This window comes from Fundulus heteroclitus, chromosome 14 (genome assembly GCF_011125445.2).
Source record: "Fundulus heteroclitus isolate FHET01 chromosome 14, MU-UCD_Fhet_4.1, whole genome shotgun sequence".
Taxonomy (NCBI): domain Eukaryota; kingdom Metazoa; phylum Chordata; class Actinopteri; order Cyprinodontiformes; family Fundulidae; genus Fundulus; species Fundulus heteroclitus.
The window spans coordinates 5,682,569-5,708,724 of NC_046374.1; the positions used below are offsets into that span (position 1 = coordinate 5,682,569).

Genomic DNA, 26,156 nt, shown 5'->3' on the forward strand with positions numbered 1-26,156 from the left:
TTATGTAGATCATCATGACCACATCAAATTTTTTATAGAATAATCTGCAGTAAAAAGGATCCTAAAAACATTCATGGTCACTGGTGATTAATTATAATGTGCTTTTATTTTTCTTTGTAAAGGTGGCTAATTATTTCATGCTATCATATACAGAAGCAGATTTTTGACTGATATTTACATTGGCCAATAGTTGTAAACGCATAGCAAACAGCTCAATGCGCCACAAACAGCCAGGAGATACGAGCTGAGGAGATATGAATGAAGCAAAACACACAAACACAAAAAAAACAAATGAAACAGACAACCCTGCAAAAGAAAAAATGCTGCAATTATGATGCAAACTCCAAAAAATAACAAATACAAAAGAAAAACACTGCAGTGCATGTGATGGAGTTCTGCTGCCTGCCAGCAGTGGGGGGATTTTTGGATCGAAGTGAGGTGTGGCACTCAGGTGTTCGCCACTCGTGTGCCTTCTCTGCTGGACAGGGGACTGAATGGGGTGTTTTCCTTCAATTCTTTTTTTTGTGTGTTTTAAAGCCAGGATTCAAATCATATAGGACTGTGTTGCCCTGTAGTTCTCTCCAAAATGTATCAACAGTTTTGTTGCATATCCTTGTGTCTCTGTCCTTTCTCTCTTCCTCTTATTCTGTCCTTGCTATTCATCCTCTTCCTCTGTCAAGTTTGGCATCGGTTTATACATAGTGCTTTAAAAGCAATAAAATAAATCATCAAGGGACGGCTATCAAGTGAGGATTAATAAAGCAAATATGTTTGGCATAAATACAGCAGCCAGAGCACCATTCTGCTGAACATGACAATGGTATAAAAACAAAAAAAGTAAAGCTTTGATGCAATCTCCTGCTGTCCTTACATACAACTCAGTATTTACTGTCTGTCCTTGTATAATCTAACCACTCTGACAGTATTTTATTACACATTGATGGAATAAAACTCTGCTATAGGACTTATATTACTTGATATAACTTGTATCTTTTTATTTTATTAAGTGGATTGAGACGACTTAAGTTGTAAGTACAGGCTATATAATAGACTGAATCCAATTGAAATGAGTATAAGTGTTTAAAAAAACATTTACAGCAATAAAAATATTGTTTAAACTTGGAAATATCTCCTCATGCCCCAGCCACCTCACCAGCAGTCCTCTAAGTCATGCTAATGAGTTTTTAAAATCCAAGGCTGGCCTCAATATCTGGTGGAATTGGTGGGAGCATTATACCCACCATGAAGTTTGGACAAGGACAGTTTAACCCACATTTTACCCTCGCTGAGTGATCTGATCTGAATCTGCATCTGGAAGGAACCTACTGTACATCAAACATTTTATATGAAATGTCTCCAAACTGTTTGGCATTTCTTTCGTCTATGATACAGTTATTGAACTAAACTTGTCAGTGTTTTTTATTTCAAACAATCATCCATCTATCCATCCATTTTCTAACACATCTATCCCTTGTAGGGTCGCGAGGTGAGGTACACTCTAGACAGGTCGTCAGTCTGTCGCAGGGCAACACAGAGACAAACAGGACAAACAACCATTCATGCACACACTCACACCTGAGGAGAATTTAGAGAGACCAAATAACCTAACAGTCATGTTTTTGGACTGTGGGAGGAAGCCAGAGTACCCGGAGAGAACCCACACATGCACAGGGAGAACATGCAAACTCCATGCAGAAAGGCCCTGGTTAACAGCACTACCCACTCTGCCACTGTGCAGCCTTGAAACAATCAACGTGACATAATAAAACAATTAGGTTAAATGAAAATTTATCTTTTAGGCCCCATTCTGGGTAAAGTTTGTACCAAATTCTAACAAGATGTCATTTAGAATTGAAGTAAATTGGTACATTAAGAAGATGGATCAAGTGCTTTCAGCAGAAGAAGAATCAAGAAAATAAATGAGAAGATTGTGGAAAGTTAGTCAGTCATGATATCGTGTGCCATTACGCATGTTATGAGTTATTTAATGTTTAATAAATAACTCTCAGTCTGTTAGGTATTGTCCAGTGAATATCAACCCAAACAGCTGATATTAGGACTTAGGACTTAGAGAACACCACTATAGAATTATATTTATCTGAATTAACACTATATTTCAATCAACAAGGCTAATGAAACTCAATTAAAACTGCTAAGCAAAATTAAGATAAAAAGAAGCTGAGGAACTATGTACACACAAACGAAACAAAAGAAGAAAGAAAAAGTTGAAACCATCATCACAATGATTCAGTGAATCCTGGTTCACTGCTGATCACAGTTAGAGAACTAAAGTTCATCTTACATAACGTGGAATGAGGTTAAATTTGCTAAACTAATTTAGAAGAACATTTGATATGTGTTGAACCTATCGATGCAAATCTTAGGCAAAATATTTTTGAGAAAATAAAATTTTAAAGAATGATTTGCTAAATAAAAATTATTAACCTTTAGGACACTTGATATTTATTAATACAATTATTACTCCAGGAAATATTTAAGACTCAAATTGGTAACTTTGGAAGCTAAAGGGCGCTGTAGCAAGCCATTAGCTTGATGGGTTAATCCTAAAGTTACTCAAACACCATTAAATCGACAATAATGCTCCCTATTAATGCTGTACTAACGCTCATAGCACTATATGATGCTGGCGGAGCAAGACTAAGACCAGCAGTAGGTTTCAACCCCGTAGTTATGTTTATGTTGCCAACCAAGCTGCGTATCGGTGTTTGAATGTGTGCGCGTTAGTGAGAGCGATTAGGTGAATGTGGCTCTAGTGTACCGGGCTTTGGGTGGTCTGTGTGACTGGAAAAGCGCTATATAAGTTCAGTCCATTTACCATTTCATAGATGCCAGCTGTAAGTTATCCGGGAACCTAATATGCTGCTAATGCTAGCGGGAGCGTTCGGCGCTCCCTTGAAAAGACATTTAAGCTATATTTTCTCATAATGAGCGGACCAGAAAACAACATTTAAGTCCCAGCGTTGGAATTAAAGTTTGTTCTGACCATAAAAAACACACTCAAAATATGTCAGCATAGCATTGTTTCAAATATCGCTAATGGATAGCTTAGTTTGTTTTTTTACATTGATCAAACCTTAACACAATGAAACCCAAAAACCAATGTTTAACCTTGCTGCCAAACCTGTGTCTCTGTGTCTCCGTGTCAGTTCGGTTGACTTTGGGCTGTCCGGTTGGAAGAAGTTGCTTCAGGGTAAAGCTTGTGTTCTGGTTATGGTGACAGGGTAGCAGGGGGGAAAGCAGTTCTGGCCGGCTGATCTGTGAATCCCACTCGCTGTTGGGGACCTCTGGACGGTCTTCCTGGCATGTCTGTGTCCGTTCTCTGGAGGGCCTGCACAGTTTGAAGGGCGACTTCAGATCAGCTTTTCTCTTAACTCTCGGCATAACCGCAGGAGACTACTATGCGCCGTCTTGACTCAGCTTTCCTGCAACGGCTGAAAAAGGTTATAAACAGCCTGTTTCCATGGCAGTCAGCTGAAGGAAAAGGGCAGGGATGCACTTAGCTTCGATTCACCTACATATGTGGCGGGTCTTCAAACTCCAGTCGGACCCTCTGCAGAGGAAGATCAGAGGCTCTCCTATGCTTATCTGGAGAGTATATAAGCGGCTTAAAATTCTGGGGAGGCTTAAAACAGCAGGCAAAAAGTGTGATTGTTCGTAGCCAGGGTTTTTATATGGAGACCCCCCCCCCCCCTTTTGACAACAGTCCCTTGGTGGCTTCAAAAGTTTCACATTTCAGTGGCTTTAAAGTTAAAGTCTGATTTTATCCCCCATGGCGAAAAGCACAACTATATAAAGAGAAGGTAATAGCAAATAACAATGAATAAAAATCTTTATCTTTATCAACATTAGATTTTACTCTATTTACTCCTGCAGTACATCCACCATGTGTATACAGTCCAATACCCAAATAATTTCTATATTATGGATATTGAAACCTATAATCTATTTCCATGTCATAATTAATCAGTTTATCTGCAATTGAACTTATACAATAAACTCCTTGTTACACAGTCTTTATTTTTATTCAGTGTCTTGTATATTTTACACTGATCTTCAAGTAAAATAACTGATATGTATCTAATTTTTACTCCTCCTATGCAATTTGTCCAGCTGTACTGTCCGTGAGGCTGACACCCTATCTATTTTTAAGACTAATGTTAAAACTTTCCTTTTTGACAAAGCTTATAGTTAGAGTGGCTCATACCCTGAGCTATCTCTATAGTTGTGCTGTGATAGGCCTAGGCTGCTGGAGGACATCAGGGTCTAATTTTCTCACTCTACTGATTTCTACTGTTCTTCAGTCTACTGTTCTCCAGTTTTGCATTGTATTACATTGAAATGACTGTCGTCATTTCAGCTTTAACTTTTTGCTCTCTCTTTTTTTCTTCATAGTAGGTACACCTGGTCTGGCGTTCTGTTAACTGTGACATCATCCAGAGAAGACGGCTCACCTGCTACTACCATCTAATGTAGAACAGATTACTAGATCAATGTGTGCTTCTGTGCTTGTTTGTCTCTCTTGTTGTGTTCTCTGCTCTGTCTTCTGTAACCTCCAGTCGGTCGAGGCAGATGACCGTTCACACTGAGCCCGGTTCTGCCGGAGGTTTTTCTTCCCACTGTCGCTTCATGCTTGCTCAGTATGAGGGATTGCAGCAAAGCCATGTACAATGCAGACGACTCTCCCTGTGGCTCTACGGTTCCCCAGGAGTGAATGCTGCTTGTCGGGACTTTGATGCAATCAACTGGTTTCCTTATATAGGACATTTTTGACCAATCTGTATAATCTGACCCAATCTGTATAATATGATTGAACTTGATTTTGTAAAGTGCCTTGAGATGACATGTTTCATGATTTGGCGCTATATAATAAAATTGAATTGAATTGAATTGAATCCAAATTTAAAGCACAGTACAGCTTTATATTTCAAAATGGTGGCGTGGGCCCTGCAGACACCCAAGGCTCTCAGCTCATTATGTACATCCTCGTGTTTTTGTTCTTGTTATCACCACTCAAAGGATTATTCCCATACAGAAGGGCTGCGCTGCTAGAACTGGGGAAATCCCTGGAGTTTACGGATCCTACAGAGCGCCAAAACCACATTTTATTCCAACGGAACTGCAGAAGACCACAGAGACTATGTTCAACCCCCTTCCAAAGCCTAAAACTGAATTGAATTTCTTCATTTGGGGGAAATTTCGTTTCAGAACAGCCCATCAAGAGAAAGACAGGCATGGGTAGATGAGAGACTGCGGCCGCAGCCTTGCCAGGCACCACCTTCTTGCAAAATGGAAAAAGGAATACATTAGGATATTTGAGGAGGGAAAATGCAAGAAAGCACAAAAAAAGCAAACATACAGACAACATTATAAGCAGACACATTTCAGGTGGGAGGGTTTTTGGGGAGGCGGGCAGCAATCAGGTGTAGTGAGCTGCCCATACACCTGCATCCAACTTAGGTTCCTTTCCCATGGGGAAACAAAAAACCGGTACAGCAAATGTTGTGAGGCAAATGGGGGTGTATTACCATGTGTATGTATGCGTGTCAGTATGGGGCCATGACTCTCCAGCCGCCCCCTCTCCAACCAAAGTCTTTGATGTTATATCATCAGCAGTTCAAGAAGGACACTGTTCGAGTTCACAGGTGTCATGAGCGGGTCCGGGAGGGCGTACAGCATTCTGTTTGCATAATATCCAGGAGAATTTGAGATAAGCCAGTCTCCAAGGCTAGTCATCAGGGTGCGGGATTCAATGACAAGGAGATTGTTTTTGTGTCATGCAGTGACATTTGTGTCAGCCTTCAAGTCTCTGCTGGTCCATTTTCATGGTAAGTCTCAAATAGCTGAATTTGTTGGACTTTCTATCCTAAATTGATCTAGAAACATCCCCGAGGTCTTTTCATTTCACCATACAGTTGAAACCATAGCCATCATGCGATGCTGTGTAAGGATCACATCCAGTTGTGGTTTTGTTCACAAAGCATGAGTCTGGGTGATCAAGGCTCGGTTCAACCCCTCACACACTCCCAGCAGCCTTATCATGGCCCAAACTGCTGCCATGTATCAGGTAACCGGCAGCTCCAGTAAGCAGAAATTCTGTTATCATTAAGTGATGCTAAAAAACTAGTCCATGCATTTGTTACTTCCAGGCTGGACTATATAAATTCTTCACTATAAGGAAGTCTGCAAATTGCAGTTCAAAGCCTTCAGCTGATCCAAAATGCTGCAGCAAGAGATCTGATGCAAATTAACAAAAGAGATCATATTTCTCCAATTTTAGCTTCCCTTCATTGGCTTCCTGTTAAATCAAGAATATAATTTAAAATTCTCCTTCTCGCATATAAAGCCCTTAATAATAAAGCTCCATCATATATCAGAGCTCTGATTACCCCGTATGTTCCTAACAGAGCACTTCACTCTCAGACTGCAGGTCTGCTGGTGGTTCCTAGAGTCTCTAAAAGTAGAATGGGAGGCAGATCCTTTAGCTATCAGGCTCCTCTCCTGTGGAACCAACTCCCAGTTTTGGTCCGTGAGGCAGACACGTTCAAGACTAGGCTTAGAATTTTCTTTTTTTGACAACGCTTATAGTTAGAGTGGCTTATGCTACCCTGAGCTACCTCTATAGTTATGCTGCTATAGGCTTAGGCTACTGGAGGACATCAGACTCACTCTGCTGAGTTCTCCTGCTGTTCTCCAATTTGCATTGTTTGTCGTTTTAACTTAATATTTTCTTTTTTTCTCTTCACGGATGGTGTTCTGTTAGCTGTGACACCATCCAGGGAGGCAGATTATCTGCCATTACCATATAACATAGAAAAGATTCATGGATCAATCTGTGCTTTTTGTGTCTCTGCTCTGTCTTCCCCCAGTCGGTCGAGGCAGATGACCGTTCACACTGAGCCTGGTTCTGCTGGAGGTTTTCCTCCCTATTATAGGGGAATTTTACTCTCCACTATCACTTCATGCATGCTGAGTATAAGCCATGCATAATGCAGACAACTGTCCTTGTGGCTTTACGCTCTTTCAGGAGGAGTGAATGCTGTTTGTCAAGACTTGATGCAATCTGCTGGGTTTCCTTAGATAGGAAGCTTTTTGACCAATCTGTATGATTTGATTGAATTTGACTTTGCAAAGTGGCTTTAGATGATATGTCGTGAATTAGCGCTATATAAATAAAAAACAGAATAGATAGTGGATATATTATTTTAGGACATGGAGCTGCCAGGGACAAGGCAGATTACAGTGATGTTTCATGGATGTAGTGAAGGAGAAAATATGGAGGCATGAGATTGTTAGAAACAGGGTGACATGGAGGAAGATCATATGCTATATTGATTCATTGAGGGAGTTACCTTAAAGAAGAAGAGATAAATAAAAAAACAAAACTTGATGGTTTTGTAAAAATATTTATGTTCACCAGCTGAAATGAAAAACACAGAGCAAAGAAGATAAAAAAAACTAAACTAAACAAAGACCTGGATGTGTCCTGCCAGCTCTCCATCAAGCCCTCCGCCATGTAAACAGTGTGGATATGAGGCTACTGTGTGAATGGCTGTCCTTCCCCTGATAGACGGCTGTACCTACACATCTAACTTTAAACATTCTTCATACAGTCAAACACAAACAATGTTGAAAACCAAAATAATATGGGGGGGCGGACTTGTGGAGAACCTAACGCAACAAGATTTTACAGCAATTCAGACACACCGCAGGTACATAAAAAGTTCTTTGGCACGAAACACAAATCATTCAACATGACATAAAACAAACTGTAAACAAAGCGACACTCATTACAAAATGCAGTTTTTCATTGGACAGCATTAAGAGATAAAAAAAAACAGAATACTAAAAACTGATTTGGTAAATAATCGTCAACATGTTTCAGTCTGCAAGGCCTCCACACAATGCAGCGTCGTCATGGTAATGTTAGCACTCCAGGAATGGAGGAGAGGGTAAAAATAAAGTAAGAGGAGCGGGGTCAAGGTTTCATTAGAAGTCTGAAGTGGTGCGAGTCCTGTTTGTTCCTTCGGGTCTCTGGTACCAGCTCTGTTTGTCCTCCTCTGCGGCGTACGTCAGCTCTGGGTTCACCAGCTAAAGTCTCTTTAGTGCAAATAGGCTGTCAGCTGCTGCCTCCTCACAGGGGGAGGGACAAGGAGAAGGTCATTTTCGTGGTGGAGGATGCGAGGCTGTCTTCGGTCTGGCACCTGGGATTGGTCTAGAAGCAGGTGGGAAAACAAGAGATTTCAGCATAAGGCCTCCTGAATAATTGTAACTCTGGAAATATTTTCCAGAGTTATAATCTTTTTTTATCTTAACAAGCGAACACACTGAATCCAAACCCAATTTTTTTCTAGGCTCTGTTTTATGAAGCACTAAATCATCATTACTCAGTGTGAGCCACAGTGATGCTAATTTACACACACACACACACACACACACACACACACACACACACACACACACACACACACACACACACACACACACACACACACACACACACACACACACACACACTCTCTCTCTCTCTAATTGACAAAAGGCTCTTTAAAAACAGGACTGAATAACAAAATGGCCACTGCATTGTTTGTATCACAATCCTTTAAGAGAGTTGTGAAGTTAAGTCGAAAAATTATTGATACCCTGCCGATTAAATTATATCACATTGTTGGGTATACTTATCAGGCTTGGAGTGGAGACTGTCGTTTACATGTAAAAGAAGCAGAATTTTAGACAAAGAACTGAGTCAGTGCCCTCATGTCTAGAACAGAAACAGCTCAGGATGAGAAGACAGGAAAATACTTCTCACAGATACAGCTGCTTCCTTCTTACAGTTAGTCAGTGGGCCAGATTCTGTAGGGTGACTTTTCGTATGAACTGTCAGGGGGCAACTTTCTTCCACCGGGATAAGTTGCTACACATAGCAGTGATCTCAAAACACCAATGTTCCCATGTTTTCACTTGCACATTAATAACTTAAAGGCGATAAAAAATCTAAACTGTGGCGCTCCGGTCCAAGAGGTCACGTGATTCAATTTTTGCTGCTCAGCCAATCAGATCGCTGTAATGTCAGCTCAGAGAGTTCAACCGTTCATCATAGCTGCGCCCGTAAAGAGTTGTAAACATTTGTTTCCAGACGAAGAAAGCCCAATAATAGCATTTTCTGGTGCCAGTTGGCAAAGATCTTTATGGCAAGGAAAAAGAAATAGCCCAGTCCATCCATCATCCATTTTCTAACACGCTTATCCCTGCTGGGTGCCAGTGTCTATCTCCAGCTGTCAATGGGCGAGAGGCGGGGTACAACGTGGACAGGTCGGCAGTCCATTGCAGGGGAGAAATATTCTAGACTTTTGCCCAATTTCCTGTGATATCACCAAGACCTGCTGCGCTAGGATAGCACAGGCGACAGGTGTCGTTGTGCCAAACGACTTATCCCCACCAGAATTTGTCTCCCCTATGTCTGGAGAGTGTTTGAAATCAATAAAACTTTTAACCTCTAGCTTTGTGAAGTCTAAATATTTTTAAACATCACGTTCTAATAAAATGAAATGGATTTTTTAAACTCCTAATACATTGTTCTATTTTTAAAAGCGACATATCTCGTTTTCTTAATATGGTTAATATCTCTATATGGTTCTTGGTTGAATTAAAATCTTATTAAATCTGATAATTTTGGCTGTACCTTTATTCAGTGTACATTTGATCACACGTGAAATCCGCTTTATATGATCTATTCATGCGGGTCAAAAAAAGAAAAAGAAAAAAGAGAACCAGTAGACAGCTGTGATGGACTCAGGAAGGTGGATTTTTGGTTTCAGCAGACAGACATGCGACAATCTAATAACATAAAGCTAATATTTTCGTGACACATCTGGAAATGACCACAGAGCTGTTTACTTTCTCATAACATGTTATATAGAGTGATCAATCGAGTTTTAACCGACATAGCAATCCCTGATGATAGCACTAACAAGTGTTACATTTTCAGTTTTTCACACTAACTGAACGATAAAGTAACGACATCATTGTTATATTTCGTTAATAAAAGTAAAACATCTTCATTTCCACGCCTAATAGGTTGGAGATGAGGCGCAGTTGACTGGATTTATTCTTCCAGCTGAATACGCTCTCGGCGCAGGGAATACAGATTCTGGCGGGTATAAGTCGTTTGGCACAACGACACCTGTCGCCTGTGCTATCCTAGCGCAGCAGGTCCTGGTGATATCACAGTAAATTGGGCAAAAGTCTGGGCTATTTCTGCCCTGCAATGGACTGGCGACCTGTCCAGGTTGTACCCCGCGATCCCAGCAGGGACAATCGTGTTAGAAAATGGGTGGATGGTCTGGGGTATTTATTTTTCCTCGCCATAAAGATCTTTGCCAAGTGGCACAAGAAAATGCTATTATTGGGCTTTCTTCGTCTGGAAACAGATGTTTACAACCCTTTACGGGCGCAGCCATGATGAACTGGTTGAACGCGCTCAGCTGACAATACAGCGATCTGATTGGCTGAGCAGCAAAAATTTTATCATATGACCTCTTGGACCGGAGCGCTACAGTTTAGATTTTTTTTATCGGCTTTAACTTCTTAATGTGCAAGTGAAAACGTGGGAACATTGGTGTTTTGAGATCACTGCTATGTGTAGCAACTTATCCCGGTGGAAGAAAGTTGCCCCCTGACAATTCATACGAAACGTCTTAAGGAGACGTCCTACAGATTCTGGCCCACGGACTATAATGCTACACACAACCTGAATGCTCTGTCACTTCTAAGGCTCCAGGAAATAACAACATAACCTCTCCTCTTCATAAAGTTGAAACATGTAGCTAGATTGAATGTCAGATGCAGGACCCAAAATACATTGTTCCAGAAGTCTCGTGGTTGGTCGAGATGAAATTCTACCATATTTAAAGGAAACCTAAATAAACCCAGAGAACGCAGATCACACTCTCACTCCAACATTAGTGTATTTTCCCTGTGGACCAGCTGCAGTTAAAAGCTTACAAACTCTGTACAAAACACCCTTTTCCCCACTGTCTGAATTTAAACTCACCTAAATGTCCACCATTTTCGGTCAGGTAAAATGATCAAAATGATATTTATTTGATAAGTACCCAAATGATGACAGATATTTTTTTGTTTTTGTATTTTAAGATCCAGAAGTTGAGTCTGTCAGCACTGCATATTTTTTAAAGTGTGTTATTTTGAAACCACTTAAACCACTGTTTCCTTAGGGGAACTTTCTTTCCTGCCAGTAGACCTTTAGATCCCACCTCTCCATCAAAGTGCCTGATGTGTTAAGCCCTGACACCTGAAACAGTCTTTTCTCTAATGAAAAAGCTGCTGGCACAAAGACTGCCGCTGGAGGACAAACGATTAAATAATCCGTGTCATGGGCAGGAAGTCATGTCAGACTGATGATTGAACTGTGCAGAACAGGTTTGTCTGATATCAGTCCAGGAAGCTTCTGGGCAGCTTCTGTTGATGGTTGTTTGATTTCCATTCTTAGTGCAGATCAGGCAAGTTTTTGGCAAGCAGCAATTTCCGCTTAAAGCATTTGGGGGAATCCTTGTTTACACATCTACACCTCTAACAGGTTTTCTTCCAGGATTGTCCTGGATTTAGCTCCATCCATCTTCACATCAACTCTGATCTGTTTTCTTTGTTCTCACTATAGAAAAGCATCCCCTCAGCTTGATGTTACCACCACTATGTTTCACAGTGAACGTTTCCTCAGGATGATGAATAATGTTTGTTTTTGGCCACGTAATGTTTTGCATGGAAATCAAAATGTTACATTGTGGACTCATCTGAGCAGAACACCTTCTTTCACGTGTCTGCTGTTACCCTGCATGGTTTCTGGCAAACAGCCAACAGAAATCCTTTCAGCAATGCCCGTCTTTGGGCCACTCTTTCATGAAAACCAGATTTGTCAGGTGCACAACAAACAGCACTTGTCCTGTCAGTACAGGTGGACGTCCATGTCCTGGTACGTCTGCAGGTCATCCATCCTCTCTCCATGTTCAGATGATGAATTAAACAGAGCTCTGGTAGATGTTCAAAGCTTGAGTGGTGGCTGTAGAACCTAACCCTGCTTTAAACTGAACTAGAACCTTCTCTGTGACCTGTCTGCTGGGTTCCTTGGTTTTGATGATGCTAGATGTTCTCTCATGTTCTCTAAGGAATTTCCGAGGCCAGAAACAGAACAGCTGCAGTTATTCTCAGGAGGCCTATTAGCAGAGGCCACTTGTGTCTAATTTATTCTACCTAGATAAGTGGTTAAGCTGGTTTCTCTTCAGGAGAATCCATAAAAATGGGGAAGAACACGTAGGGCTCAGCACACTTGTACCGTTTGTCTTTCACTTCAGAATGAAACACTACTTTGAGTTGATCCATCGAATTCCTAAAGAACAAACTGAGGTTTTTGGCTGTAATGAAGACACAATGTGAAAATGCTGAAGGGGTGGGAAGAGTTTTGCAAGACATGTTAGTTTAGGAGTACAGAATACAGGAGTAAAGTCTTTGTTTATGTTAAATCTGTACGTTCTCCTACCTGAGTACTCTGAGAGGGGGAATGGCTGACACTTTCCCCACAGGTTGCGGTCCAGGTGCTGGAGGCATCATGACAAGCAATCCTGTGGTTTTGGAGCCGGTGGAGTGGGTCGGACTCACTGAGGTGGAGGCTGCTCTGGCTGGACTAAGGGGCAGAGGCCTCTGTGGAGGGAAGGGGGATGTTCTGGACTGCCGGTCCGATACCAGCTACAGGACAGCAAACAGACAGGGTTGGATAACTGAAGATTCAGATGTGACCAGAGCAGCTTAAGCTGGTTTTTCAAGAACTAAAATAGTGATGCAGGGAACACATCATCTCTGTACTTCATCTGAAGGAGTGACCAGCATTCAAAGATGCCCACGTTTCCCTTGCTTAGAGTATGTTTTATGAGCAAGGTCAGTGAGATGCTTCTCTTAATGACTGAACACATCAGCCCCAGCTGAGGGTAAGCTATAACAGAAGAATGAAAGCTGTTATTTAAAGCTTCAGCCCTTATATATACAAAGTTTCCAAAGAAACCAAACAATTAAACATCTGGTTAGAGATAGAAAAACTCCTTATCCATAATCCATGAATCAACTGTCTACACCAATTAAGCTCCTTTTTCTCATTACTAAAAATTGTGTGTCACTCTGTGTCTTTGCCATTGTCATGCCCGAATTTCCCCATTGTGTGACAATAAAGGTATTTTTTGTTTTTTTTATTTACTTGATTTTAAGTAGTATTTCAAATACTGCAGGGGCAGAGTCTGAAGACTTGGCGGGAGACGAGTCCATTACCAAATCAGACGTCACTGAGGTAGTATAAAACTCCCCAGTGGCCGGGCGCCAGGGGTGGATGAGATTCAGCCTGAGATGCTGAGGGCTCTGGATGCTGTCTGACTCTCATGGCCGATGTGCCTCATTAATGCTGCATGGAGAACTGAAACAACAAATGTGGAGTGGCACACCCTGGTGGAGGTCTAAAATATTTAAGAAAGGGGAGCAGAGAGGGCCTTCCAACTACCGAGGGATCAGCACTTTCCAGCCTCTCCGGCAAAGCTGCTCTAGGGGTGAAGTAAGCTCAGACTGATTGTTGCACCTCGGACCCAGAAGGAGCAGGGTGGCTTTGGTTCTCGCTGCTCACCACAGACACGATTCAATAACTCTTTCTTTATGACACAAAATTTTTCTTTTTAATTAGAATAGAACATTTCTAGTAGTAACATACATCAATTTTATTTAATTTGGTGTTCTTGATATGAGACAGTTGTTAATGGTAAGGCTTGCCTCCGTATTCATTCTATCTCTAACTAGATATTGATCTATATTCTTGTGGTCCATTCTCAGGCTTCTCCACATTAATGCTGAGCAAAATTCTGCTAAAGATAAAAAAAAGAATATATTTCCAGCTCAGTCAAGGGTAAAAACAATGGGTCTTACCAGTGGGGAACGTGTTGGGTTAAGGGGTAGTGGTTTCTTAGGAGGGCTGAGTCTCTGTGGAGTTGGGGGCGACTTGGGTGGGACTGTTGGAGGCTTGCCAGCTGGGAGCGGTGGCCTTACCACCTTGAGGTCCCGAGGACCACCCCGGGGAGACTGGGTAGGTCTCAGAGGTCGCACGATGTTGACTGGCTGGGTACCGTTTGGCACCAGTCCTGGTCTGAGTGGCAGAACCTCTTTGCTGGTGTGAGGAAGCTGGGATGAAATAAAAAAAACAAAAACAAAACTGAACTTCAAAAAAACCAGCTTTAAAAACAGGCTTGGTATTTAATAATCCCCATTTCACACATCTGCAGGAATCTATAATTGTAATCAGTCACAAAGTTCACATTTGAGAGGATACAGCACTGTACTTTTCGGACTACAAGGCACACACAAAGCCTTACATTTTCTCAAAAATAGTTTTTGTGCCTTATATCCCGGTGCTATTATATGATTAACGTTGTGCTTACTGACTGATTTTATGTGGTTCAAGTCGCTCAAAAATCAGTTAAAATGTGTAAGTATGACTTTGGTAAGCAACGAAGCTGTTCAGCACAATGGATATTCGGAGCATTATGGTACACTTTGTCATTACCTGATTGGACCCCTGAGCTGTCTACAAGACTGCCTGACTGTAATGTCGAAACTAGAAGTGCATTCATGTAAATGCCCCCACATACTTGGGCGTAGTTCAAGAATGTTCTTGACTAAAGCAAGAACACTCAGCCGTTTTCCTTTTCAGTGAGATGTTTAAAAGTAAAATCAAGAAGCACCAAAAGCATAAAAAGCTTAAAGGAAGGAAAGTGCATTTTTGCCTGTACCTTCAGGCTGCTACCTTGACCAGGTAGTGAGATTTAAACAGATAAAACTGAACACAAAACAGTAAAGATTTTGTTGTATCCTTTTGAGGAAGCCATGCCATGAGATATGCCTGATTCGGAAACATAGTCAATCTTTCATCAATCTTATGGTTAACATTAAGGTTTGTTTCCAGAAAACATAGAGACTGATGGTAGTATCACACTAAGCACTAATATAAGATGCTAAAAGAGTGAAAAATGTTAACTCCAACAGTCATGTTTTTGTAGTTGGTAAATCCAGTTTGACTGCGGAGCTGAGTAACACTAACTACTCTCTCTCTCACACACAATGACTTCATCTCTGGTCCTAATATCAGTAATTAATGACTAATCGTGACACACACAGGCCGCCTACAGCTGCAGTAGGGAGTTCAGAAAACTCTGTGGACTTAGCCTGAAAATGTGAACAAGTATGCCTTCCTGGTCCCTCCTCCTTACTATCTGCTGCGCTGCAGATTTTTTTTTCTAGTACGTAATGAGAATCTATTGTCAAATAGTTTGTTTCTTATTGTAATTATAATCTGTGAATTTATTATAGATATCTAATGCTTTGCGTTTTGCTACAAATTTACATTAAAAACATATTTCCTGTATAAAGTACATCTTTTTACATCCGCTTCAGGCTAATGTTGAACTAACTAAATAATGATGAAAGGAAAATAAAACATACACCAAAACAGTCAGCTTTCTATCATAAGGACATAGCAAAAAAATAAAATAAATAGTAACAATTTGCCACAAAGCCAAAGTCACACTAGAGCTGGTCTAGAATCAGATGAATAAATATTGTTGATTATGGTTTACTTTGCAAGAAAATTCTTACTCTGAATCAGTTTGAATTGAACTGTGTTTTTCTTATAGATGTGAACATTTCTATAATACTCACTATTGGACACCTGTCAGGAGTTGCTTTCAATGGCTCTCTAGCAAACTGTGTCACTTACTTCATTTGAAAATTTTGTTTCAATTCTTGATGATTCTTGTAAACTTTGTACCCACTGCATCCTGGTACTGATCAACTACTTTAAAAGTAAGGATTTAAAATAACTAAATGTCATAAAATAGGTGTGGTATTATATTGTTATTTAGTTCTTTTGTTCTGCTTTTTCTTGTCTTCGAGCTATAATTTTCCATCCTATTTTATATTTCATACCTCACTCCTTGTCAGTGACCCTTCCAATAAAATAATCAAGTAGACACAGGAATAAAGGCCTGATGAAATAATCAGTAGAAGTGTTGAGGGTGTGGGAGGAGGCATGCTCCAAGTGGTCAAATAATAAAACAAACTTCTGTATATCGAAGCTTCTTAATGTGAAGGTCAGCTTCATGGAGTTTATATTCATCAAGCCGCAGTAACCAGAACCCATCCCCTCCTTTCACTCCATTTTCTCCGTTTTTTGCCACAGAAACTCTACTCACCGCCTTGTGGCTGCCGGCTTTGTTGATTGGACCGACCACCTTGAGGTGAAAGGCATGATTCAGGTGACCATTTTTCTCTTTCTCCACTGAAGCCTCCTTCCTAAAACAAGGAAATAAGGACAGACAAAAATAAGTCAATAAAATCTGTCCTTTTGCTCAGTTTGATATGTTGTTTTCTTTTAAGGACAAGATATAAAACAAGAGGGATCCCCACATGGTTTGTTATTGAGGATGAATCTAAAGTAAACGGGTGGGAAAAGGACAAACCAAATGTTTCAGCCCAGTGACAATTAGGCCAATATATGATCAGGGTGCTGTGATAAACTGGCGACCTGTCCAGTACACCCAACCCACAAAGGAAAGACGTGTTAGAAAATGGATGGATGGATGGATGGATGGATGAATGGATGGATGAATGGATGATCAGGGTGCTGAATTGACCTCTGTAAACTAGGACCATCAATCTTGTTTTGCCCAACTTATCAGAGAATGTTCTGTTCAAAGTAGTTAAATGTTTCAGAGCATCATACACATTTTAATAATAGAAAAAAAACTCACCCGAGTAACAAAAGACTGGCTTTTTAAGATGTTGTCTGGATTTATTAAAGGAAAGAGGTATCCATCTGATCATTCTTTTAAATTCATTAATACCTGTTTAATAATCTTGGTTTGGTGAGTAATCACAAGCTCTTATTTCCACTTTTTTTATTTTCAGTCATCTCATCGCTGAAGGGATGATGAAAAGACTCAAGACATATTAGAAGTTTGTAATTCCCAGGGCTCTGCCCCCCCATCGTCTGACCAAGTACTTCTCTGCTTTCTCAGGGCTTGTTGAAGGGGCGGGGTTGCGTGCATTAAGAAAAACTGTCCACCTCAAGGGTGGAGTAAGGAGATGAGGAGTTTACAAACCTATCAGTTTTATAACCTTAATTTATCACAAAAAGTTGCTAGGTGAGAAAGTACACCTCCAAACTTCATCTGTGCAGTCAGTTCATCAGGATTATGAGCCGATTTTAATTCTGCTCTGACTTGTTGGGAGCTGCAGACACCGGCGAACAGACGAACCTGGCCAGGAAGACTGCAGTGCTACGGCCGCTGCTGCTGCGTTGTTACTTGGCCACAGTCTGAGTTACAGCTGAAATGTCACCCTAAAGGGTTTACTAAGTTAGTGGGGGATATTTGCCCATAACAGATATCAAAAGTTAAAATCTTGGCTGGATGTTTTCAGCATTTTGAGTCACTCTCCGTCTTTCTGTGTGTGTGCGTGGAGCTGGCTCGCCTTTCATGGCAGAGAAAGAAGAGAACTGCTCAGCGCTAATAGCCTGGCTTTAACCTACATAAAAATTATTTTGCTGTGATCAAATGTCCGCGATAATGGACTTAAAAACTATCCACCATAAAGAAACGGAAAGCTCTCCCACTCAGGTAGTATGTGTGTCCGCGAAGGGGCGGAGTGATATGGGAAGAATATTTAATGCACATTATAATCCGGTCCAGCCAAAAATACAGTTAATTCTTTAAAAGAACACCAACATCGTTATATCCAAGATGGCAGCTGTTTTGTTTTGGTTTTCCCTGGGTAGCTCTCGTCAGCGTCACGGGTTGGTTTCGATGTGAGTGGTGTAAGTAGCAAACAGTAAAGATGACGGACAAGTGGTTTATCCAATCATACGCAAGGAGTTTTGATAAGGACCCTCCTTCTGAAATACATCTCCAGTGGAGCAATTCCAGATGGGTGTGTGGAGCTCTGCGGATCAAAATCTGTCTGGCAAGATTCAGGTTACAGTGTCTGTAAGGTCTGATCCTCACTTGGGGGGGGGGTGGATTTTAACACTTGCATCAGCTGCAGTCTGGTTTGTTTTGTGATCAAAATATGCATGCGTAGGATGGTGATACTCTTCAAATCTGCATAGATAATCCTACAAACCACAAGAGCCACTAGCTGACCTGCAAATGAACCCATAGAATATGTAACGGAGCAAAACTGTAACCTCTGAGGGGTTTTGTCACAGCTGCTGCTCTGAAAGATTTGTCAAACCAACACATAAACCCACTGGTGTAGCTCTCTCACTTTCCCATGATCTGTTCCCCATTAGCAGCCGTTAGTGTAAAATGTCCGTGAGCTCCAACATCCTCAGCATCATGTGTTGCTTCTCGCTCTCTGTTTTTATTTGGATTAGCAGCACCTTTACATTGCTGCTGCAGCATCTCCACTCAGATTCATGTTCCATAAATCACTGTCAAAGGCGGGAATATCCTTTGAGGCACATGTTCAACAACTGCTTTGACGACTCTGTGGGTGATGATAAATGTGGCAGGACTCATAAAAAGCTCGAGGCTTTATGAAGAAATGGATTTAGTTGTGTTCTGTGAGAGATGAGCTGCAGTGCTGAATGCTGCCATTGATTCTGATAAACAAGTTCTGGTGCATGCATTGATCTGTTGCACACAGAACACACATAAAGATGTGCACCTAGGAGAACTTTCGTTCTTTTTCAAGCATTATATTTCTCATTTCTGTGTATGGTCCAAATGAGACAAACTAATAAGGCCTGGGAACAAGATTAGGCAAAAGCTAAACACAAAAACTTAATTACAGGTTGCTGAAAAGCAATGATTGCAGGTAGACCACCCTAGGAGAGAGTATTGTCCCTTCTTTGGATGGTTCTCCTCACCCACCTTCAGTACTTCTACTCCATGCAGCTTCACTTTTCCACCTATGTCCCTCTCATTTACCCACATGGATTCTGTCTAACTTCTGCTGACTTTCAGTCCCCTGGTCCCCAAAGCATACCTCCTCCTCTCCAGTTTCTTTTTAACCTGCTCTTGACTCTCACTACAGATCACCACGTCCTGTGAGAACAGTGTGGTCCATGGTGAATCACCTGTCAACCACTGTGACAACCAGATATCAGTACAATTTAACCCTTTGTTTTGCCTGGGAAGCCTAATATCCAAGGAAAGTGGGTAAAATAAAAGCAAATACACAGAGAGTGACAGACAGACAGCTGAAATGTTAGGGGGACGGTACTTGTTGTTCTTGTTCTTGTCTCTCTGTGAAATCCACTTGTGGTAGTACGACGATTTGACTCTGTAGCAGTAGAAGAGCAGCAGCACTGCAGGAAGGACCACCAGGAAGGCAAACAGCAGACCCACTACCAAACCCACTTGACCTGTGGACACACACACACACACACAAACACACCCTTCTATGACACAGATATGTCCCAGACTGTTGATTATTTATTTAGCATGTGCACTAAATGGAAACTAGTTTAATTTAGTTTCTTTTAGTGTTCTTTAAAGTTGGTTGGAAAATACATGAGCTACAGCCCTAGCTATGTCTTACTTACTTACTTGCTTCACTTGAGGATGCAGTTAATATACACAATGGTTCATTTATTAAAGGATTACAGTATGGAAAGGAAATACGACAGAGATATGTACATCGTTTTTTACAGATTCCTTCGGTATTTATTTACCCTTAAATATTTCAGATTATTTAATTTAATCTCACAGAGTGGAGGCTACTCACTTAAAAGGTTTAAGAGGGACAAAGGCAACAACAGAAGAACTCTCTGTATACTCACTGTAATTCTGCACAGGTCCACTGTCGACGCTGCCGCCCAGTCCCGGCTTCTCACAGAACGGAGGAGCCCAGCCTTTATTGCAGTGGCAGTTCCCATTGCTGTTACACACCTGCAGAAGACAGCAGCATGTTGTGGGTTGATGTAAATGCTACTGTTCTGACTTTGTATAGTTATGAGTGGTGAACCAAATGCAGTCTAAACAAAGGAGATGGCTTTTGAATTGGTTTTGGGATTAGAGATGAATGAAACTGAATGTAGGTGGTGAGGTGCTAGGTATGCTGCTGTGGGACATCGCTCAGGTATACCATTCAGATTAAAGTAATGAAAGACTTGTTTGTGTTTTGATAATATGTCCCTGTCAAGGAGAATATTTGTCAGATTTGTCAACAGATAAACAAATCAACATAGCTCAGACTAGAGGTGAAAAAAGCCAGGTATCATTTGGAAATGTGGTTTTGGTGTAGTGTGCAGCAATAAGTGATGTTTTAAGTTTGTTTTTGTGAAACTGTAGCCAGAAACTGGACTCAAGGCTCATTGTGTGGCAACATGTGTTCAGACGTTTGAAGTATTTCAAACGTGGTGCTCAAGTGTTAAGAATATTAAATAACTGATTGGTTTGAGTGGCTAAAGGCAGTCTCTATGATGCCGCTGGGGTCGTTGTGGATGTTTATATTGTTACAGTAAAACAGAGTATGTCAATGGTGTCCAAACATTTGGCCATGTGGGCCTAAAATCCAAAATTGAAAGTACTGATGGGCTGTATTTTTTTTTTTTAAATCTTAAAAACACAAAAATATTTGTAGTTGTTTTTACCTGCTTGACGATAAACTAACCAACCATGCAATATTGAATTAAACAAAATAGTCCACTTTTTGTTTTACCAAAAAAATAAAATAAAATAAAGGTATATTATTTGCGTTATTGGGGTTCTCCCCCCTCCCCCCCCTTTAGATTTAAAGAAATTTTCTCTCAGCTAAGAACTTTGTAAAGTACCTTTCATGAATTGGCGCTGTATAAATAAAATTTTCACATACAGTATATCTATATATATATATATCTATATATAGATATATCTATATCTATATCTATATCTATCTATCTATTTGACCAAAAAGGCATGTCATTGGCATCAACTGAATTCCAGAAATCAAACCTTTCTTCTAATTTCTGAGCAGCTCTCTGCATGTTTCCACTGGTATTTCAATGATTTATTTTTAGTGATGAGCTCCATATCTATTCTGTCTATCAGATTCAAGTCAGGACTCTGGTGGTGCCACTCAACCATTATTATTACTTCCAGTCAAAAGAAATGAAACATAAACCTAGAAAGCAACAACACACTGAGTTCTCTCCAAACAAATATGCGATTTTAGTTTAAACTTGATCAATACCTACGAAAATCTTCTAACTAATAATTATATCTATAACTCTTATCAGCCTGTTATTTGACATTCAGAGGTTCTGTTGACATAGAGGATACATTAAAATCCCCACCAGGCTAAGTTTCTCATATGTCTTGTGCTTGTTTAATGAATTTCTTTGTAAGATGCGAACAGGGAGTGTTCTCTGAAGCAAGTGGTACTCCTGCAGCTTAGTACTACTTTTAATTTGCATGAATATCAATCAGCCTCCAAAAGCCCAAGGATAAAGAGATGATATTAAATTAAAAATGCATCCTAAGACGAGAGAAAAGCCAGAGCTAGGAGGAGGGAAAACATGTATATTTAGAATATTCCTTGCCAAAAGTCATTTCGATTATGCATGTATTGTTCCACAGAGACGAAGGGACATAAAGAGGACAAACGGCATATAATAACAAAGTACTTTGTGAAAGGGATTAAAAGAGGAAAGAATAGGCTTGAGTTTTTTCTGTTTTCAAAGCCTAGTTAACAGACATGACCTGTGTTAAAGGCAGCGAACCCCTTATAAGTACAGGAAATAAGAGAAGGAGAGAGTAATGTTTTGCAAGGTGTTTTTACCATGGAATGTCCGCTTTATGCCAAATGCTGGATAGCAGAAAAGCTTAAAACACGAAGTAGGTCATGCCAAGTTGGCTTCAGTTCCATCGTGATCAGGAATTGTTGCTTTTAGAATTAAACAACACTGATTTATTTAAATGGCAGAAGGAAAAGATGCTTTTCGCAAAATAAAAGGTTTATAGTGTGTGCTTTAGCCATCATGTCACTATCTAGTTCTTGGATTTGTTAGAGAGCATCACACGCTTGTTGAGCTGCACTTCAAGTTTACCATCAGCTTAGGCCTGAGGTCTTTAACCACCTTTATGGTTAACAACACTTCTTTATGGCCTTTAGCTGTTAGCCAGAATAATAAGCAGATTCATTTAGTTTTCTGTGGTGACTGTTGCTTAGTGGACAGTTGTCTTGCAATTGGACGGTTGGGTGTTTGTTTCCTGCTTTCTGCCTAACTACATGTCAATGTTCCTTTGGGCAAGGCACTTAACCCCAAGTGACGAGAGAATGTGGCTTCTGTGTGAAATGCTTTAAACGGTTTGCATGCCAAAACAACTGACTGACTCATAACATTTTATTCTAATGATGTCTTTTTTGCAGCACCTTGTCATATAATCTGTGGATTATCACTAGCTACGTTTACAAGGACAAAAGTAACCAGAATAAAGGACTGATCAGAATAAAAATGCGTCTTAAAGACATAGTTACATAGTATGTAAACCTCTGTCTTTTAAAAATGGAATGATAATTCTGTAAGAGAATCTTATTTTTTGGGCATTTAGCAAATAGAGATGATTTTGAATTTGTTATTAAACACAAGCACTTAACAAATTTCAATATTTCAGATAGAAAGAACTAATAAATAGTGATGAACTAAAGGTAATATTTCAGATGGACGATGGTATAATGTCACACCACAGTTCTCTGTGTTGTTCTCCATGCTCTTGTTTACATAGCTTGTCCCACCATGCATGTGTAAATGTGCATGTACTTGTATGTGAACAGCTGCCACTCAGGGCTCAGTCCACAAACACTTGAGTGTTTGATCGCCAAACCAAATACAAAGAGGACATTACATATTGGTGTGCCGTTACAGACACTGTTGTTCGCCTCATTTCTGCACTACCAAATAATAAAGAAAACTTTTAACTTAGAAGTCAGTAAAAAAAAAAAACAACCAAAACTCTCCTCCTCATTATTTTGGCATTTAGCAGATCTTTATAATGTTGGTACTACTAATTGACCTAATCGGATTGAATGTCAGGTGATTTGAAAAATTCTTCCGATACACAGACATCCGTTTTCAATTGTAACTAAATTTTTATGCATGTAAACTTGAAAGGCTGTCAGAAATTACAAAACATGTGAAGACATTAATTGTTGAAAGTTAAATTTGTTGGAAAACAATCTAAAGAATTAATGAGGCAACATCACAAAACTAGTTTTTTTGGGATTCATTCATGTCTGATGCAGACTCTGCGTGTCTGAATTTTATTATTCAGGATCCTTTAGTGATCTTTTAATGTTGTTACACTTCAGGCAATATCCTTGGAGGTCAAATTCCTGTGGCCAAATACTTTGATAAATCAGCCTTATCTTGTGGTAAAGAAAGCGATAGTCTATAGCTCCAAACTCTCCTCTCCAAAGCTTGGTTACAGACTCATAAACTATGTATGCTTCCTCCTTATCTGCCTCGAGCTTGCTTGTACTGTTCTAATGAATACTTCATCACTGTTGTGTTCTAGTCATCTATTTTCCTGACTTTAACAACAGACTTGGTGAAAGCACCGCAGAGTGCTACCTTTGCCCAAGGACACAGCAAGACAACAAGATTAGGTAGCTGTGCCCAGAAACCGAGAGAGTTAAGTATGTTGCATGACATGCGTGTGTGTGTGTGTGTGTGTGTGTGTGTGTGTGTGTGTGTGTGTGTGTGTGTGTGTGTGTGTGTGTGTGTGTGTGTGTGTGTGTGTGATACCCCATTGCCGTGACAATTGGCGAGGCAAGACTGCAGCTCAGTAAAAGAGGCATTTTGGCATTTGCGGTCTCTGCACACCTGTAAGAACACAAGCAGAAAGATCACACAGGGTGATAAAGATGACACATACAGACTTATATCAGCCCTGGCCTCTGGAACAACCTGTACGCCTGAGGAGATCAGGAAATGGTATCAGCATGTCTAATTAAATGAGTAGTTTTGCACACAAGCTTTTAGAACTTGCATTGTTTTTTTTTTTTTTTTTTTTTAATGAAACCAGCAATGGGCCTCATTTACTAACCAGCATCCTTACTCTACAAAACCTATTGTTCTGACACAATAACACAAGAGCTGAGCATAAGTGGGTCCTGTTTTTTCTATTGTTCCAAAACATTTATAGAGTTTTAGTATTTTCCTCTCAGTTAGCTGTTTATTTCACTGTAGCTGCTTCTGAGCTGCTCTGATCACAGTGAAAATCAGACAGAAATGAACACTGTGTTAACTAAGAGGAAAACACAACAGAAACTTCCACATTTTGATTCAACTTAACTACTGTGAATAGAATTCCTAATTATATATTTTCCCCTTTCTGCATAAATGATTTCAAATACTAATAATTATCAGTTTTGATTATGTTTTCTTTTTATAATGAATACTTTATTGGAGTTTATGCATATCACACATTGCAAGTATACATGTGGGAAATAATGGTTATGTAACAATTAGTGTCACTTTATACAGGAAGTAAACAGATATCTATAAAGTGATTGCACTCCAGCAAACAAAAAAGAAAGAACAAGATGAAAACAATCTAATGAAAAATAAAATAGGATGGCACTACAAAAACTCACTTAAAAGGAAAAAAACGGAGATAAAGACAAAAATGAGCAAATCGTAATATGTTACATGCTCAACGATGCTAGATGTGGTGTTCAAAGTGATAGATAATATCTCCTGTTCAGTCTCTTTTATGTTGGACAAGTATTGCTCCCATTTGATATTAAAGCTTTCAGCTCTGTTTATTAGTCTGGTGATAGGCCCTCAAGTGCAGCTAGTCCAGCTAAGTGATTGTGCCAAAGGCTGACGGGAGGGTGATGATGCCACCATTCTGAGATAATAAGTTTATGCCCTGGCATTAGTGCCGTCTGAACCCACTCTGCTATATGGGACAGGAGGTCAAGTGGAAGATGGGTCCTCCAGAATATACAGCCTCTGGATGGAGGACATTATTGTGATTCTCAAACCAGAAGCTTTGTGTTTTTTGACAGCTCCACACCATATAATTCATTACCAGCAGTCTGAGTTTTGTTTAAACTTGACTCTATAGCTTAGAGGGAGTCTAATAGCCTTGTTCTGAGCTCCCTAAGAATCTCCCTGAGAATCTTTTTCATGTTTTGTAAAATCCTACTCCACTCCTCTGTGAATAAAACCTTTTGAGCTCCTATCCAGCTCTGTCTAATGGAAGATGCACCGCTGTCTATAAACATTTTAAAAGCACTGAATAATATACGGAAGCTTCATGTCCCCTTCCAAAAAAAAAAAAAATCCATTCTTTGTGTAAGGAAGCTTATAGTGGGGGGATGTGGAGTCACCAAAGCAAGTCATTACAACTTGCACACAGACTTGGCAGAATTTCTAAACCAGACGCCCGTCCTGATTCAGCTGGGTTTCAAACCCAGGTCCCCCAAACTGACAATCAAAGATTTCAACCACTACACCACAACAGGACTGGTGTCTAACCCTGAGCCTGGGGCAGAAGGAATAGCATTTTGAGATCGGAAAAAAGACTGGAGTGTATCCCCAGCATACAGGTCACCAAGGAGCAGAATTCCCACGTTAACCCATGAAGTTTATGGTTGGATGGTCCACACGGAGGCTGTTGCGTGCAGGTATATGTTAAAATTTAATAGGAATGCCATCTTTTTCTTACCCGCTGTGAGTGTGAAATAATAGGATGGTCTGTGCCTCTGATAAAAGCTTAATGGGGGGAGGGGGTTATGCAAAGGACTCCTCAGACGCAACCATGGGGGTGCTCTCTCTGGAGGTTGTGCCCAGGGCACCAAGTGTCTCAGGCTGACACATAATGATAAAAAAGCAGATTTAGTATCCACATTCCACCATGATCCACAGGCCTCTGTAATTCTTCCATGTTTAATCTGTGTTGCTTATTGTTCCGTAGGAATTTGTGGAAGTTGCACAGCCTATCAAACTGCTTAAATTCATTCCCGGAGATTTTCATTGGCAGCACCTGCAATAGGTAATTCAAGTTGGGGATACAATTAATTTGTATCACATTGACCGTGCCTCAGAA

At 40.3% G+C, this 26,156-nt stretch overlaps 2 protein-coding genes across 2 annotated transcripts in view; both read right to left on the reverse strand.

Moving 5' to 3' along the window:
- The window catches only part of LOC118565912, a 377,406-nt gene that overhangs the window by 28,032 nt on the left and 323,218 nt on the right, over nt 1-26,156 (reverse strand). The window lies entirely within an intron of this gene.
- Nucleotides 7,418-26,156, reverse strand: part of adam19a (ADAM metallopeptidase domain 19a) — a gene marked incomplete in the record, with an annotated part of 318,150 nt that continues 299,411 nt past the window's right edge. The window contains 7 exon segments of the mRNA XM_036146125.1: nt 7,418-8,233; nt 12,572-12,777; nt 13,993-14,244; nt 16,311-16,410; nt 19,342-19,483; nt 19,901-20,009; nt 23,846-23,923. Of these exon segments, the coding sequence (XP_036002018.1) occupies nt 8,179-8,233; nt 12,572-12,777; nt 13,993-14,244; nt 16,311-16,410; nt 19,342-19,483; nt 19,901-20,009; nt 23,846-23,923 (942 nt within the window).